This window comes from Rhamphochromis sp. 'chilingali' (genome assembly GCF_963969265.1).
Source record: "Rhamphochromis sp. 'chilingali' genome assembly, chromosome: 9".
NCBI classification, from domain to species: domain Eukaryota; kingdom Metazoa; phylum Chordata; class Actinopteri; order Cichliformes; family Cichlidae; genus Rhamphochromis; species Rhamphochromis sp. 'chilingali'.
Window position 1 is genome coordinate 21975127 of NC_137936.1, and position 18539 is coordinate 21993665.

Genomic DNA, 18539 nt, shown 5'->3' on the forward strand with positions numbered 1-18539 from the left:
ATATATATATATATATATATATATATATATATATATATATATATATATATATATAATTTTTTTATATATATATATTTAAAAAAAAAATTTTAATGGTAAAAAGAAATAATTACATATATAAAGCAGATGGCTTCGTTTAATAAAGGTCATTGAATAGTGATGCACAGTCAGCATTTTTTTTTTAATTTATTTCACTGGGCCATTTCTATGTGTGCAGTTCAGATGTTCTCCCTGTGTCTTCCTTCGAGTGCTCTGGTTTCCTCCCTATGTATAGACATGTATAAGCTGTAGGTTTGGATATGGGAGCGTTGTCTCTCCTTGTGTTGGCGCTGTGTTTGTTTTGTACCCCCCGTCCCCTGTACATGTCACTAGTGAGAAAGTGACTAGTGATATGTCTGGGGGAGGGGGGGGGGGGGGGTGTAAGGTGGGATTGGCTCCAGCCTCCTGTGATTATAGCTTAGCATTTTAAAGCATTGTTTTGGCTTTCTAGTCCAATTTCCTGCACCCAATGATCAGAAACCCAAACTCTGTTTCTTCCCTGCGCTTTCAAACAGACAGATGATAAAGGGGGCATTAGAGTGTGTTGATTTCCCTTACCTGTTATGACTATTTCATGACTCTCTCTGGTAGTTTGAATTTTAATAGCTGTCCCTATTGTGTCCGGAGCTTATCTGAGCCCCTGGGCGAAACCAGAGACTGACACCCAGATGGGAGACAGCAGATAGACCACTGTCACTCTCCCTTTCAGCCTCTTGGCCCTGGATGCTCTCTCTTTTCACTCCCAGGGGGGAAGGATTGTGGATTTGTGTGGGCGTGCATGCACTGTGTATGTGTGCAGTTAGAAATGTTGGAAAAGCCCGGGTGACAAAATTAGAGACGTCAAGACTATTTTAAACTAAATTCTTTGAGTTTAGTTTAAAATAGTCTTTAAATTGTCTTACTGCTTACTATTGTATTCTTTGAAAACAAGAGTAAGCATCACTTACTTTGTATGCATTTTTTTCTCTTTCAATTTTCAATATATCCTGTTACACCATTTTAAAAGCTCATGCATGTTTTACATAATCAAAATGCACTTATATTTCTGCTATTATGAATACAGCAGCTCATACATAACTGCATTCACAGCCTGGTCATACAAGAGTGGAGTAGGCAACAGATGTGTTTCTTCCATGCATGTATGCATGTGTAAAGGAGAAAGTGAGAAACAGATGGAAAAAAAAGTCAGAGAGGTTTTTTTTTGTTTTGTTTTTTTCTTTTGGGGGGGGGGTTACCGTAAGTAGACACCTACAGCTTTTATTTATTTGATCGTCTATAAGGTACAAAGAATACAGTAGCAATAACATTTCACGAATGACTGACTTTCAAAAAAACATAAATAAATAAAAAGAAAAAACTCAGTAAATTTGTGTTAACTGGATGAGCGAAGAAGAATGAGAGCTACATGGTGGATTGATTGACTGAATAAATGGTTGAACGGTCTGGAATTACAGGATGAAGTTACTGACCTCATTACACTTTGCCCTTATCACTAAGTAGTTGTGTCTAAACATGCTGGCAAGGTCTCATTTTCCCTTACAATGCAACACACACACACACACACACACACACACACACACACACACACACACACACACACACACACACACACACACACACACACACACACACACACAGGCTGTAAACAGATGTCTCATTAATGTTGTGTCCACATGCAGGGCACTGGAGCCAGCTAACTTTACAGTACTTTCAGGTGGTGGAACAGATACACTGTTGACTAATAAATTCAGTCAGGCACTTGTATTTTTCTTCTGTTTTTTCACTTTCAGTGGATTCATTTTAAGATAAGTTTCCACAATTTCAAACTTTTTTTCTGTTTAATTCTGAAAATATTTTGAAAGCTAGGTTCAATGCAGCATCTCTGTCCATTAGATGCAAACACAGCAGAATTGTTAAGAATGAGATTGCGCAGAGATCTTAATATGATGAATCGTGCAGCCCTAATGTATGCCCCCGTTTGTGGTGTGGACCTCGCCCATGTGCATCATTTTCACAGAATAAATAACCGTGTAATGAATTTTGAAAGGAGCCATATGAACTGCTTATGAGTCACAAGGAGCCTGCTCCCCACCCCCCACCCCTACATTTGCTCTCAATGTGCTACTTTTCAGGCCTCCAAAAAGATTTTCGAAGAGGTGTAAATTAAACCTCTGGGCATTCAAATTCTGTGATATGAGCATCTGTCACTTCAGTAGAGAGAAATACTTCATGATTGATTTTCTTGTCATTCTTTTGAAAAAGCTCTGCACAAAAGTATCATTATGGAGCTGTGTATACTGGCTCAAAGCTTTAAATTAAATATTCAATGCTTTATTTATGTTTTTGAGCCTGTATTTTTGGTTCCATGTTCATTCAATTGTCACTACACATTTTCCTTCCAACATTTACGCTGATATATGCTGCAAAGTACGAATGATAAGTAATTATCAGTTATCCTGCAGAGTGCCTGGTGTGCGTGTTTTTGTGTATGTATGTGTTTGTAAGAGAGCGCGAGCTGTGAGCTGCGTTGTCTCACTCCACTCTGCCATTTCTCGCATGAGTCAGACTCATAGAGCACAGTGCCTGACAGCAAAACTCACCCACTTGTACAGCTGCCCCCACAGACTCTCATGCGCACACACACATGCACACACGGTCACACATTAGTGAATATTTTATTTTCGGCATTGCAACATACATTTAATTGTGGTTGGTGGGACACACTGCTCTGCCATTTGAGCCTTTTAGTTATTAGCAATTTATGTAACACCGGGGACTAAGTAAAGACTTAGCATTTTATTTGTCTTTGTAATAAAAACTTTTAAGACCAGGTGAAAATTGCGTTTCTAGTGAGCTTGTATGTGAGCTTGTAGTAGCTAAGTAAAAAAAAATCACCTCGGCTGTGTAAGACGTGGACGTGTAGATGTCTAAGACTAATGATTTGACATTTGGAGAAAACCCCCCCACAGTAACTTAGCTGAGTTGTCCATTAGTTGCATGGCAACCAGGCCCAGTAATAACCCGACTAATAAAATGTTGAAATGTTGTATTTTTTCATATCTTAATTACTGACTTTTAGAGGCACTGTTAGGTGGATTTAGTTGCATTTGGACTGAGCCAGTTTAGCCTTTACCCTCTATTTTTGTGTTAGTCATGCTAAGCTAAGCTAACAAGCTACTAACTCTATATCTATCATATATGTATAGAACTGTGCAAACATAAATGGAAATACAATATATAAGGCAAAAAAGAGTTTGTAGGTTTCTAACTACCCTGAAAGTCAGTATTTGGTATGGCCACCTTTAGTCTTCACCACAGCCTGAACTTTCTTAGTCAGGCTTGTCCTTTCTTTAAGTAGTCTTCAGGAATAGTACTTCTGGCTTGAAAGCTCTTCTTTGGTTGTTGACAGGCTTGTGTTTTGAAGATGATCTGTCAAGATGATTTCAGACTACTTCAATAATGTCTAGGTCTGGGCTCTGAGGAGGCCAGTCCATGACCAATAGCACTTCATTGTGTGTTTTTCTATTGAGGTACGCTTTTAGTCCATTGTTCGGGATAATTTTCACGCTGAAAAATGAACAGTGGATCAAAATGTTGAAGACTTTTCCTTGTTCACGTTTGACAAGATCCCCAAGACCACTGATCTCAACAAAGCCTACATTGTGTTTTACAGATGGCTGCAGACACTTACTGGACCTCTCTCCTGACCTCCTCCATTCTGATTATAATTTGATCTTGAAGTTTTAAATTTGGATTAGTAATCTGGAACAAAGAAGACCTGTTGCCACAGATTTTCAGTCCAGTTCTTGTGCAATTTGGCATACCTCAGCTTTTTTCTCCTTTCCTTAACAATGGCTCCTTGACAGCCAACTTTCCACCAAGACTATTTCTGAAGAGTAAACAGTAAGATGGATAAACTGAAGGGACAGATGTTTTTCATATGTCAGTATTTTCTTTGTTGTTATTGAAAATTAAACAAAAGCAGATATAATATATAAAGATATGATTTAAAGGTTGTACTTTTTATGTTTATCTGTTATATGTGGACACAATACTGCTTCACCCCTTCAGTTAAGTGCCTTTTTTAATGCTTGAGTGAGTTACAGGTCAGTGTTAAGTGGCCCAACAAACAAAAAGGATTAGTCTGAAAATAGCCAGCTGTATGGGCCGACCTGAAAAATAATGAGAAAAAGGTTAGTTTGCAAAGAAATTGGTAAAAGCCCTGCAGAAAGCCTGAGTAACTATTGCTCAAGACCACTTTAAACAAATTCCAAGAAAATCTGGCTTTTTGAGAGCAAAATATGAAGAAATAAGAGGTGGCTCTGAACTTCTGGACAGCACTATTGTGCACTTATTATGCAAAAACCATGGTTTTGCATAGTTTCAGTTTCCAGCCTATTAGCTTTTAGCTGGGGCTGACCATAGGAGAAGGAAAGATAAATGTATGCTTGTGCATGTGCATGTACTCACATATTAGTGTTTGTGTGACCTTGAATCCTCATGAAATGAAAGAATTTTCATTCATGCTTACACACAGAGCATTATGTTTCCTTGCATCTCTGGCTTCTGAAAATATGTCTGATTATAATCTGGTCTGTGAGCAAAACTGGAAGATTGCATATGTGGTGCGTGGAGAACAAGCCTCCTGCCATGGCCTCTTCACTCTGAATCTTGACACACTGTGGAGTCCCTAGAGAATCTGTGCACCCAAGCACTGATTAAATAGTCTATAAATCTAAGACAAAACAACTCCTTAAACTAGAGTACACTCATGTCCATCAAAGACACTGTTGGCAACCCCAAATATTCAGTCATACCATGTTTAAAAGACGTGATGGCACATATTCTCTTACTATATGTGGATACTGGCGATCAGCATCTGCAGAGAATGAAAACAGTATTTAAAAAACCCCATCAGCTTAAACATGTATGGGCATGCATGCATACAGCAAAAGTATCAGACACGCTTTAAGCACTGTTTGTGGTGAATGGCAGAGTGTCCTCTTTGCTGCAAGCAGACACAGTTGGGGAGCAGCATGTGAGACATGGGTCAGCAGATCTAATTCAGGCTTTTGCTTACTTCTATCTCCTCACATGTATTTTATTTATTTGTTTATTTATTTTTTGCAGGACTCTCTGAACTTTATTTTCATCAAAAAAGAAAACAGCTTGGCAGCATGTGTGCTGTGAGAAAATGCATCGCCTTGGAAACTGAACTTTGATTAAATATACTATATATTAAACAATATCACTAAGCCATGAACCATTTGCATCAGTGTTTACACACAGACTAACTGATTCACAGTCAACTTTATTGGCCAAGTATATGAAATATATTAAGCATACAAGAGATTTTTCGAGTAGCTCTCAGAGTATTTTAATACAGATGCGTGAATAAATGTAAAGAATTAAAGATATAGCGTAAAAGCAAGGAAAAGTAAAAAGTCATTCTAAATGATTATTGGAGGACACAAAGGTGTTTCTTTTTTTTGCTTGTTACATATATTTTTCTTCCTTTTCTTGTAGTAATGTGTCCTTATCTAATATTCTCTGAATCTTACATTCCTACCTTTGTCTGTCTCACATCCTCTCTGCAGCCACAATGCATCATTTATACCGTATCTTTTACATGTCATAGTGTTTTCTTACAGTATTTTATACCTGCCCATTTTATCCATGTTGCCTTTATTCTGCCTTTGCACACACAGTAACAAACCTCTACTCCTTTATGGCATAAAATGATGTCATTATTATGGAGGTCATTCTCAAGGACACTGTGACACATTTCTCCATCAATCCCTCTTCTAATAAGAGCATGATAATTATCCACATTTTATCCACTGATGGGTTATTATTCATAGAGTTACTCCACATCCAGCCTAGTCCCCATCTCTCTGTTCTTCTTGTTCTCTTGCTCTTGTGCTCTGTGAGTCACACCTCAACAGCCCCCCCCCCCCCCCCCCCCCCCCCCACACCACCACCACCACCACCACCACACTCTATTTCCCTTTCAAAATGGTGAAAGCTGAAAATAAATGTTGAAGCTATTGATTTGCTTTTTGGGGGGGTGGCGGGGGGGGGGATCAGCATCATCATCATCATCATCATCACCATCGAATTGTGTTGCCATGGCAACTTGTTTTGGACACTTTAGCGCACAGTGAAAGAGGGAAAAAAAGTTGAGGCAGACAAGTGTAAAGGGGGGGGGGGGGGGGGGGTGTGAAGGGACCTGCTGAAACACCTCAAAAAACGACCTTCAGCTCACTATGTGTATTTTTAAAAAAACACCCTTTGTTTCCCGCACAACGCTGACGAGCATACTTTTCAAGGACATTTAGAGGTCATCTCGTTATTTCGGTCTGCGCACACACAAATACGCAGGCATGCGTTCACTTTAACACAAAACACACATACGAAGCGCACAAAAACTGACACCCACTTACTTATTCACACTTTCTCTGAGGTTGAGAGTTGCGGGTATTTCCACTCAACGAGTGGGATGCATAGTGTTTCCATGGAGATCTATTTTTAGTTGCTGACAAAAAAAAGGGCAACTGTTAAAATATACCATCATATTCCCTCTGAGTGCAAAAAAAAATCTAATTTCGTTTCATGCAGGGGTTTTTTTGTTTTTGTTTTTTTACAGTTCCTTTTCCTGTCCCTTGTCATTTGGAATTCGGATGTTAGGCCGGTGCCATTTGCCAGTGTGGATTTTGATCTCAGGTCTTGCTGCTTTTGACTGATAAATATATTGCCAGGCATTTAGTATACGAGAAGAGTCGCCGGAGAAAGGTAGAATTGATGCATTGCTAATAATCCTCACTGGGAACTAAAAAACTGCTTAAAAAGTTTTCTGATCACAATGAGCTAAAAATGTTTTTGGAGCCGAAATCTCTCTTAGGTTACAGAAGTTTGGACAGCTTATCTTAGCCCTGAACCAGAATACCAAGAAAAGTCATTACTGATAGCCTGCGATGCAGTCTTTTCCACGAGTAATAAAATAATCCAAACGTTTATCGAAGTGGGAAAAAAACAACGAAAAAAGGATTTATTGTTGGTATATTAATGAAATTTCCCTTTTCTTTCCCAAAGGATATTTAAACAATACTGTTTAGTTATCTTATCCCACTATTCCATCAGTATTGTAGACATAAAGTGACTTTATGTCTACAATAAAGTCCGGTTCCGGGTCGCTGCTCATGCGGCTGACCGGCCAGCTACCTAGTCTGACCTGTCTCCCCAATGTGATGTTTTTGTATTGTATGTGCGGTTGGCAAGGTCAGTCTATCAATTGCCCCTCAGGGATAAATAAAGTCTTCTGAATCTGAATTTATTTGTGTAGCACTTTACACACAAAATAGTTCGGACAGTATTACAGAAGGAAACAGAAGAGGAATAACAAATAAAAAACATTGTAAAAATGAAAACATGTTTGTTTAACAAGTAAATGAAGAAAAAGCAGACACATGATCAAACACAGCACATAGAGGTTATATAAAGATATCAGCTGTTAAACGGGAACTGCTTACGTTTGGCATAGCTACGAGCTAATGACTCTTTAAATAGCAGTGGAATTGGAAAATAGCAGAGGAAGAAGGGCTTTACAGTCTTAGAGGTAACACACTTTAGTGCTTTGTAGACAAACCTCCGTGTTTGGTACAGTGAGGTGGAGTAGTGTTGGGGTGATGGAGACAGAAGGGCTACTGAAGTTATGAAGGCAGCGGAAAAATGACAATGAAATGAAACCATCAATGACTTTAATAAAAACAGAGAACTGTTTGACATTTGATTTAAATACCTTGAGGGTTTTTTGCCATTCGTTCATGTTCTTTGCATGCTGTTGACATTATAGCTTGTTGTGTTTGAGTTTCATTACTTGGTAATGAATGGTCACACAAAGACTCCTTTGCAATCAGCCTTGATCCTTTCTGAGAAAGTTGTGACTCATTTGTGTGTCACCACAGTTTAAACTGCCTCCACTGCCCGAGCAGTTAGTTGGGTAGACTGACAGCATTTACATGGCAAGCAATATTTCATAAAAGGCCAAATAGATGTTTTTCTGTAAGCAGTATTGTAATCAGTGATCCGGGAATGAAAGATAACTAAGCAGAGGCTTTTCCAGGAAACACTGAGTATTTAATGACTGGGGAGATTGATTACAGTGTAGCTTGCATTTCAAGGGCATTTAAGGAGAATGTAGTTTAAAGTTTTAACAAGGTTAAAGGTCATTTTAAACCAAAGTAATGCCACAAAGAATTTTGCCTAATACATAACAGGTCAGATATCATCTAAGTGAATGCTAGGATTAGTATATGCATCCATTGTTTTATCATATTTATTTTAAAAAACATATATCACTGCAGTATCAGCAGAAATTGACTTTTTTTAAAAGATAGAAAGGGTTCATGTAAATATGTATTTATAAGCAGCGTTTATCTTTGTGTGTGCGTGTGTGCGCGCGTGTGTGTGTGTGTGTGCGTGTGTGCGCGCGTGTGTGTGTGTGTGTGTGTGTGTGTGTGTGTGTGCGTGTGTGTGTGTGTGTGTGTGTGTGTGTGTGTCTAACCAACTGGAACTGGCTAAAGCCCTGTTATATGAGCTCTACTCTTACTGTTTGATATTGCAAGCAAACTGCAGGCATGCTTGGCCAAGCTTATTAAACACACACGCACACATGCACACACACAAAGCTCAAGCAGTCTCTCAAGAGTCACGAGCTTATACTCACACACATGTGCGCACACAAGCACATACACTTGCTTTTGTAAGATGTGAGGCAGGATGCTGTGGAGATCAGTGGATGTACATGCTAGGTTTTCTCAAGAGACAATTAAAAGGGAATAGATAATAAGGTTATTTATAGACGGATCTATTTGTAACCGGGGCATTCTCCATCGTAAGAGCTGGGAATTGTTCTCTTTCCTGCCTTCCCTCCTTTTGTTCCCATCTCCTGCCTCTCTCCTACACCGTCTCCGTTTTGTATATTTTTGCTCCTTTCTTTTTTTAAACAGCTCTGTCATCATTTCTCGCTTCTCCTTTAGTGGATGACCACTTATTTTCCACAAATGTTACTAATTTATCGCAGGGAATCGGTGCGCATTTACATGTGAAACATTGTCATGCAGCAGCGATGTTATCAGGTGCAATCCAGGGCCACTCCTGGGAAACCCAGTGACGCACTACGCATGACATAATGCTGTGGTAATGTCTGCATTTGTGGGGGAAAGAGACAGAGAGAGCAACCGTGAAAACACACTGGGCTTATGTGCACGCTCAGCAAACACCGAACAGCAGCCGGGTAGATTAATGCAGCTTGATGTAATGTCTGTAATAAATCAGATTTTATAGATGAACATTTATATATATATCATGTTTAACATGTTATACACAAATTCGAAGGCCATTATGTAAGCGAAGAATGCTGGTAAGAGATACAAAATCCACCACAATGCTTTTTTTTTCATATCATCCCCTGAATTTGATCCCCTCAAATCAATAAAACTGTACAGACCAAAACCTTTTTGCATAGATCTGAACCTTCTGTGATTATATAATGTCCTTATTATTAGCGTTATAATGTTCAACTGTGGCTCTTGTCAAAGCATTGAAACTGTTGTAATTTGGACTCGTGTACGAGAATCATTTTCTGGGCTGTAATCTAAAAGTAAACTGTGCCTCAAGCAGCCAGTATGAATTTCTTCGCATAAAAGAGCAAAAGATATTTATGTGCAGTAGTTCATGGCATACAAGGAGGTGGATGAGGTCAAAGCATAAGGTCCTTATCTCCCGAGCAGAATTATATAAGGAATGCAGAGCTGTAGTCCACCATGACTCAAACTGGTAATTAGAGATATTTTGTTTGTGGTGCTATGTTATGCTATTAAAAAAAGATTGCACATTTTCCCATATCTGTGTGGATTCTCTCCAGGTACTCCTACTTCCTCCAACCGTCCAGAGTCATGCAGTTACTGGGGTTAGGCTAACTGGTGATTCTAAATTGCCCATAGGTGTGAATGTGAATCGTTGTCTATCTCTCCGTGTTAGCAGGGCGACAGATTGGCAGCCTATCCAGGATACTCTGCCTCTCACTCTATGGCAGCTTGGATAGGCTCCAACCTCCCCACAACCCTAAATTGGATAAGCAAAATAAAATTGATGGATGCATGGATGGATGGATAAAGCATCCACGCAACATTAACTCTTTATCTGCTTCTGTCTCCCTATCTATTTCTGTGTCTTCCATTTTCAGGTCTTGCAGGTGCCCAAACTGACCTGGACAAGAGGAAAGAAATATTTGGTAAAAACCTGATACCTCCAAAAAAGCCAAAAACCTTCCTGCAACTGGTATGGGAGGCCCTGCAGGACGTTACCCTCATCATCTTGGAGATCGCTGCCCTGATCTCCCTGGGTCTCTCTTTCTACCACCCTCCCGGGGAGACTGGCGGAGAGTGTGAGTGAAACAGCTCCTGTGACTTTAAAGTCTGTACATTTTTGCTCTGCGCCATTATCTGTGGTATCTTCTCTGTTGCGGGGAATGGAAGTGGGGCTATAATTGTGCTGGCGCACTGGCATCACTTCCTCTGACCTGACTCGCCCGGGCTAACGTGCTTACACCTACATGTTTGCACACACACTTTTTAATTGCCGAGGCTGGTCATACTTTGTTTGTGGCCTTGCCTCAAGAGGTCAAGTGACTCATCAAGCATAGGGCTAATTTTTGATTGTGCGTGTGTGTGCTCGTTTGTGCAGATTATGACTGTGTCAAATGTGTGTAAGAAAGGTACTGGGAAGGTTAATGAAGTGTTGAGTAGAGAAATAACCTTGAGCTCCCAGGGCCCATACATCAGCCTTGTGAGCCGTGAAACAGGAAATGAAGACAGAGACCATAACGAGGTGCTGAGTCAGCTACATCAGTCATTGCGCCCTGCCTTATCACAGTAATGGAATTCAGTTACCCTGCCAAAGGGACAAGTCATCATTTTAGGGGGTTTAAAAAGTCTCATCAGGCTGGAAACATTAGAAAATGAAGAAGTGGTTACCATTGCATTAGTTGGATGTGTTTATTTAGTAATTTCACAGTTAATCCATGTTTAGTTGTTTGAGCGTAGCAAACAATACATGATTTACTAACTCAGTCAAATAATTACACTATAAATTTGCTTAATTGGAATCTGATCATCAGTTATGATGTCAGGACACTTGTTTCTGTTCTTTGTGTCGTTTTAGCTGCTTAGCTTTATGAATGAACTCCCTGTATCAAATAAAGCAAAGAAATGCCGAGGGTATCGCAATGCTAATAACTGCACTATCTGTAGATACATTATCAAGCTTCTCTTTAACCGGCAGCAGAATAGGTGCCAGTGTGCAAGTCTCTTTTCACAGATGATATGAATATGTATGGATGTAAATCAGGGACCTAAACTGTTATGAATAGAAGCCAGTATCAGGGCGATTGAGATAGATATGAATTCAAAGCATTTTGTCTCACCTAATTCAGAGAAATCCCAAATGAATATGTGTTTGTGTGTTACAGACAAAGGCAGAGCTGGACATAAGGTCATAGAAATGGAAGGATACTTAGAGATTCAGATCTCTCACAAAATGTGAGAACAAAAACAAGGATGATAGGATGATAAGGATGATAATAATGAAAGAATAGTCCACAGAAATGATTTGGATTGATGCAATAATTTCTTTCTTTTTTTTTCAAATTTGACCAAATAAAATGGCAGAAATACTACGTATAAATTAAATTAATGCAGTAAACTGCATTTTAAAACAAAAGAAAAAAAATTAAATATATGTGATAAGCAAATATTGCATTTCTTCACCTATACATTTGTCCATATACATATACCAAGACAAAGAAAGTCTGACGACAAGAAAACATATTTATGGCGTGTGTGTGTTTGTGTGTTGGGGGAACTAATACAACCCCCCCCCCCCAATCTGATCACACACCATCAACCCACACATCTCTCCCTGCTCGTTTACTGTTTTTATAAATAGATCAAAAAGCTCAACAGTCCAGAAATAGAAGCTGGTGGGATGACTTAATGCTCATTTCCATATGAAAAAGATTCACTGCAGTCGAATCAGATGGCTCATTATTATGTCTAAGCACGTAAGATGCAACATAGGAAAACTTTGAAAGACCCATATAGAAATCAGCATGATTAAGCAAAATGTGAAAGTGCCTTTGGAGCATATGGAAATCCACCCATTCATCCATTTTCTTAACTACTTACTCAACTGGAGTTCATTCTAATAGTAATAAGGCAAGAAGGAGAGTACACCCCATGCAGGTCACAGGTTTGTGCACATTTATTTAATCATGTCCATGACAAGGTCAGCTGCAGTAGATGCAATAATTTGCTCTTCGTCTTTTTCAGATGCTTTAGTGCTTTGCTGCATTAGTGTGTGAAGAAACGTCATTTCAGTACCATGGACAGCTACTCACTGACCGTGTTACCATCAGTGTCTTGCCAAGCAGAATAAGAAAAGGGAAGGGAAACTACTGCAGGACTATTTGATGATTTAACAATGTTCTTTAAAAATAACAAAGTACTATTGAATTGCTTTAGATCAGATGAGTGTTTTTATTCATTTTGTTCTGAAAAGCTTTATTGGGTACTTTTTTGTTTGCCTAACACACCCATGTCAAAATATGCACACTGTTGCATTCGTAAGTATCAAGCTGTCTCTCACAAAAAGAAAACATAAAAATCACAGGATTTTTTGTGAGGGGGCATTTGTCCCTGTTAAACTAAATACCATGTTTGTCTAAATTTGTTGATCGTAGCGAGTACATAGTGTATGGTTTTGTATGTTTTTGTGCGTACGGATGGAGTACAAATCAAGGAGGCTATAATCTGTTAATTAATGCAGTGTATCTACTTAATGAACATCATATTGATTGGAGTCACTATGTTGCATACTAGTTGGTCCAAATTGCTTCTTGGAGTCTGGTTTTTGGTTAAAGCACATCCTGCACATGTAATGTCTGTAACATGGGGTTTCTGCTCATTCCCTTGTGAGCTGCAAGTGTTTTACAGTGCAAAGCAAATCGCTCCGCTGTGGGCTTTTGAAGTCCGCTAGCCAGGAGTGTGCAGCTCAATAGCTCCGAGAGAATTACATGAAGCTGCACAAGGAGGGCTGGGAATAGGCCTTGTTTCATTCCCATATATACCCCAATCTGTGATTGCACAGCCAGTAGACTGCAGAGCCGCGTTTGAAGTAGAACAAATATATCAAGAGAAAGAAGTAAATACACTTAAGGTTTTTTCAAAGAGAGTTCATATAATTTCACAGTCATTGCTCATATTGCTCATACAAATAATTTCCATAAGCCAGTTCATAAGGAATAGATTATTAAATAAATCTAAAATATGTACGTCATCTGACCTTGTCACTGCCCACACTCTAGCATCAACCTGAAATCAAGAGAGCGTTTTGAATGAGAGTACAAGCTTCCCCCTAAGAGAGAAGACAGATTTAGAGCCTACATTTGAACGTTGCTGTTGGGGCTAAGCCTGTGAAATGCTGTCATCAGTCGTATGAGGAATAATTGGCTATAGTTTTCAGGACTGCAGTGTGTGCAGACACGCATCAAAGAGCGTTATGCTTTTTTTTTTAAGGAAGCTCCAACACTGAATAATATGGGAAAAGAAATTTTTAGATTGCAGTATTTTCACAGATCAGATACTCAAATTTCATAAGGGCTGTTATGTTAATAAGTTAATTTTTTAATAAGTTAATTACTAAGACTGTATACCCTTACTCCTTTTTAGTGTGAAGGGAAGTTAAGTTGTGTTCCCAGAACTTGCTGACATTGAGGCTCAGCATAATTTATATGCACTGCAATTGCAAAGACATTACACACACAGTCACAGCTGTGTTTATGTGCAGCTTCTCTATTTCCAGTTTGAGCTTTGATTACATCTCTTTGTATATTTTTCTGAAGTGTTCACTAGTAGTAAATGTAAATACCTATGTATGAAATTGTTGACTTGATTTGTGTGAACAGAGTGCGTCAGCATTTATCCATGTACGAAAACGCAGCGTGCTTACATGTGCATGCATATCTATCTGTCTGTCTGTCTGTCTGTGTATATATATATATATATATATATATATATATATATATATATATATATATATACATATATATATTTACACACACACACACATATATGTGTGTGTGTGTAAATATCTAATGTATCTAATATACTTTATTTGACTATGCTTCTCTTTTCTGTCACTGTTCTGAAATTGCAGCCTGTGGCGCAGCAGCAGGTGGAGTGGAAGATGAGGGTGAGGCAGATGCTGGCTGGATTGAGGGTGCCGCTATCCTGTTGTCTGTAGTGTGTGTGGTGCTGGTGACGGCCTTCAATGACTGGTCAAAGGAGAAGCAGTTTCGTGGGCTGCAGAGCCGCATTGAGCAGGAGCAGAAATTCCAGGTGGTCCGTGGTAGCCAGGTCATCCAGCTGCCTGTGGCTGACATAGTGGTGGGGGATATCGCACAGATCAAATATGGTAGGTGCAACAAAACTGTCAAGATTACAATAATTAATTATGATTATGAACCAAAACTAATCAAACTTCCTAGAATATTTTGATTAGTTTGGCTTCGTTGGACGTGCTTACTGGCTACCACAGTTGGCTCTGTGTAAAGTAATTTTCTAGGTTCATAAGCTGAAAATAGACGACAGCCTCATTTCCAAAAGGGGATTAAAGTTGTGAAGTCCACCTTAAGCAATTAAACATAGTTAAGCTACATTCACGCAATTAATTAGCTGCAGACTGACCCCATGCATGCTGAGCAACACATGCACATCTTCAAATTCCATAATGTGAGTGACAACTGTCAGTAATGCCTCACAATGGTGCAGAATAAATGTGGTTATCCTGAGTGAGCCTGTTTTTTTTAGTACTTAGAAAGCAACAAAGCCTCTTTCATTGTTACAGGTGATCTGCTTCCTGCTGATGGTGTGTTGATCCAGGGTAATGACCTGAAGATTGATGAGTCATCACTGACCGGAGAGTCTGACCACGTCAAGAAGTCTGCAGATAAGGACCCAATGCTGCTGTCTGGTATGGATTCAGTTTAGTGTAGTTTATGAATGTTATATAGTGTTTGTAACAGCCATTTTTCCCTGCATGTTGTTTGGAAAAACAAAACAACAAATAGACAAGTCTGGGGTTTTTTCTGCCAGTGACAGCTTGAAAAACATTGTTTTTAATCAAATGTTTCTCTTTACCCATTTTGCTTTTTGCTGCAGCAGAAACACAAGTGCGGTTCTTGGACTGCAGGATTATTAGAATTTAAGAATATTCCTGATAAGAGAAATGTGGGCTAATCGGATCATATTAGTATGTTTTGCTGCAGATAATTAGCTGTGTGACTTTTTGCTGCCTTCTTTAATTACCCTCGTATTCACCTACACCAACTTATTTTCCCCAAGGTTAATGATGTTCTGTGTGCAAATACAAGTCTGGCACATTATTAGTGTGTTAAACTTGTCACTCTAGCACATTTTATATGAAATGAAAGAGAGTTTAAATTATTACTCATGATTTTTGAAGGAGTCTGTCTTTAAGATGTTTGAGATTTTTAATCCCTTTGACATATATAGTAATCCCCCATTTTTAGGTCAGTGAAGCCACTGATGTAAATTTGGAATCAATATGCACTTTTTCCTGGCTTCTCACTTTACTTGTGATCGATGAAAGCCAGCTTTGTGTTCTGGTTTGATTCTTGTTGCTTGTTAATATGTGTGATGTCACTGTCATGCATAAATGAGCAGAAGTGACAGAAGACCATAGGTGGCTGCACAGCATGGAGATTCAGAAAAGCATGTGGACAGTTCCTTAACAGCGACATGCCCATCATGTCTTATTACGTGAATCAAAGGTCTGACATCAGCTACACTGATATATAAGCCATTCTAAAGTAACAGTATAGGTAATGCAACAGGAGAGTGCTGTGTGACACAGCCTCCTTTAATCACAACAACCAATTTGCCATCCTGCTGTAATGCTAATCATCAATCACACCAGTGTTTTCCTCCTCCTGAATCCCTCCAACTGACCCAACACAAAATAAATAAATAAAAAATGTATCAGGCCAAAAGAAGAGACAAGCTGCAGCCTTGTGGTCCTGACTAACTTTACCACACATGATGCTTTCCTCTTACCCTTAACTAGATTTGAGCCCACTGGATATAATGAGAAGGATCAATCTTCAGTCAGGAAGCATGACACATCCGCTATGCAACATGTCACACCCTATACTGGCTAGTTATGAACATTAGATTAGAATGTTAAATAGAAGCAGGACATAATGTTACCCTCACCATAACCAAATGTAACCTTTAAAGCATGCCTTCACCTTGCTTGCTATCCAGTGCGTCAAGACTCCCATTTTACCCTACTGAGTGCACTGGTCACTGTTAACAGTCTAACTCTGAAAGAATAAAAAAAAATACCAAATGCCCAATCTGGACAGTTCCCAGTGGGTCTCAAGATTGCAGCATCAATCAACGTATTCCTCTTTTGCTCTCTATGCACTCTTCACATGGATACAGCTAAGCCCACTGTAACAAGATTAGCCAGTATTACTCTGTATATAAATGGAAGCCAGACAGCGTCTGCTCCTATAACCTTTCTCCTAGTCTACAGGTTCTGCATATTCATTGATAGATATGATTTTATTAAGATTGGGACATAACAAGATCAACTAACCTGTTTGTAAAGCGCTTTAATGTTATTGATTGAGCAAGTTAGTCGCATAAGTCTTTGTATTAGGAATGAGCTGTTATAGAAATTAACAGTCAACTTTTGCTAGAAAAGCTCTAAAAAGTAACAGAAGTGTTTATCTTTTTTTAAGTTACTGAAAGTATGCATATCTGTAATATAGAAACTGCTGCGCTTTCTTTAGGGACCCATGTGATGGAGGGCTCGGGCCGCATGGTGGTGACGGCTGTCGGTGTCAACTCTCAGACTGGAATCATCTTTACACTGCTGGGGGCTGGTGTGGAGGAAGAGGAGAAAAAGGAGAAGAAAGGTAAGATAATTTGATCCTTATATGATCTTCTCATATATAACCTGCTCCATACTCAGGAGTACTGAGTAATTTGCTTTTGTGTCAGTGTTGCCCAGCAACATACCCCTGAAAACAAGCTTTTCTCATTTCATTACCTTATGTTCTCAAAGTCTGTATACCTCATTGCACAATGTCAGTGTTTTAACTGTCTTTGTAAACAGAGGGGTTCTAAAGAATGAACTCACAAATGGACAAATGCCCACCTTTTGTAGGTGTTTGTAGTACAGTATTCAACACTAAGTGAATGTGTATAGATACTGTATGATATCAGTATTGGTGGCTCAGTAATCAGCTGCAGTATGCAGGTTCTGTGGGTTCAGGTGCATCATTGTCCTTACTCTCTTATCGTTCCAAATTTGCCTCGAAGGAGGGGCAGTGGAAGACGGACACCAGAATACAGGTAGAGTATCACCTTTCTCTGACCCCTGGAAGTGGTACAGTACTTGAACCTTTTGATCTTTAACCCCTAGTGCTTACCAGTAAACCACTGTTGCTAGACTACCCTTTTCTCTAACAAAGCAACCTTGCTTCTGTTAAACTCCTCACTTAAAAAGAGAAGCATCATAATCACAACACTGCATCTTTTTAAGTGTTGATAGATAACACATTTCACAATGCATAATCCTCTCCTCATATAACAGGCTCTGCACTCATCAGACTAACTAGCTAGCATCCAACATAAGCCCTGCTTCATAGACTTGTTGAATGCCATGAATAAGAACGGGCTTTCAGACTCATCTCATTGCTGTATTACAGAACAATGATATGAGAGCAATAGCCTTGTGGGTGCACAACACATGTACCAGCAGTAGGGTGTAAACTAGTTAGTACAAGCTTGTATAAGATGTACTCTTTTACATCTTAATATGTATATGTGCACAGTTTATCCTTTTAGTAGTGTCTTTGCTACCACTTCCGTATTTTCATTAAATTAAAAATAGCTTGCATGGAAACATGTAGTGATATTATAAAAAGGTAAAGATTTGTTAGATCATCCCTCCAGCTTAAATCTAATGCTGTGTGTCTTTTTAGTGTGATGTTTATAATAACTACAGTTCTTCAACAACAATACGGTTTTAGGTGCATTGCTGCTATGATATTCATTCATTTACTTTTTTGGTTTTTATATATCTAATTTGATTGGCTAAACCAGGGGGGGGAAAAGCTTCTATGATGATTCAAAATGAATAATAATTACTGATCAACAATGATAATTTGACAATTTCATGATCAAAATCATACCAAAATGTTGCCACACATTTGAATATCCTTTTGCATTTAATAATTGATTCACATTTGGTCTAAATAGTACAGCTCTGACAAAGTTAGGATTAAGACTTTTTAAAGAATCATATCTGCCAGATGTTGGATGAGATGGATCTGCTGTGAAAATTTGAGA

General features: G+C 38.9%; 1 protein-coding gene across 7 annotated transcripts in view; it reads left to right on the forward strand.

The window, feature by feature from the left end:
- Nucleotides 1-18539, forward strand: part of atp2b2 (ATPase plasma membrane Ca2+ transporting 2) — a 92543-nt gene that overhangs the window by 32574 nt on the left and 41430 nt on the right. For all 7 annotated transcript variants that reach the window (XM_080890824.1, XM_080890827.1, XM_080890821.1 and 4 more), the window contains 5 exons: nucleotides 10286-10486; nucleotides 14314-14571; nucleotides 15004-15129; nucleotides 16976-17101; nucleotides 17508-17540. In XM_080890824.1, the coding sequence (XP_080746950.1) occupies nucleotides 10286-10486; nucleotides 14314-14571; nucleotides 15004-15129; nucleotides 16976-17101; nucleotides 17508-17540 (744 nt within the window). The remainder of the gene's footprint in view (nucleotides 1-10285; nucleotides 10487-14313; nucleotides 14572-15003; nucleotides 15130-16975; nucleotides 17102-17507; nucleotides 17541-18539) is intronic.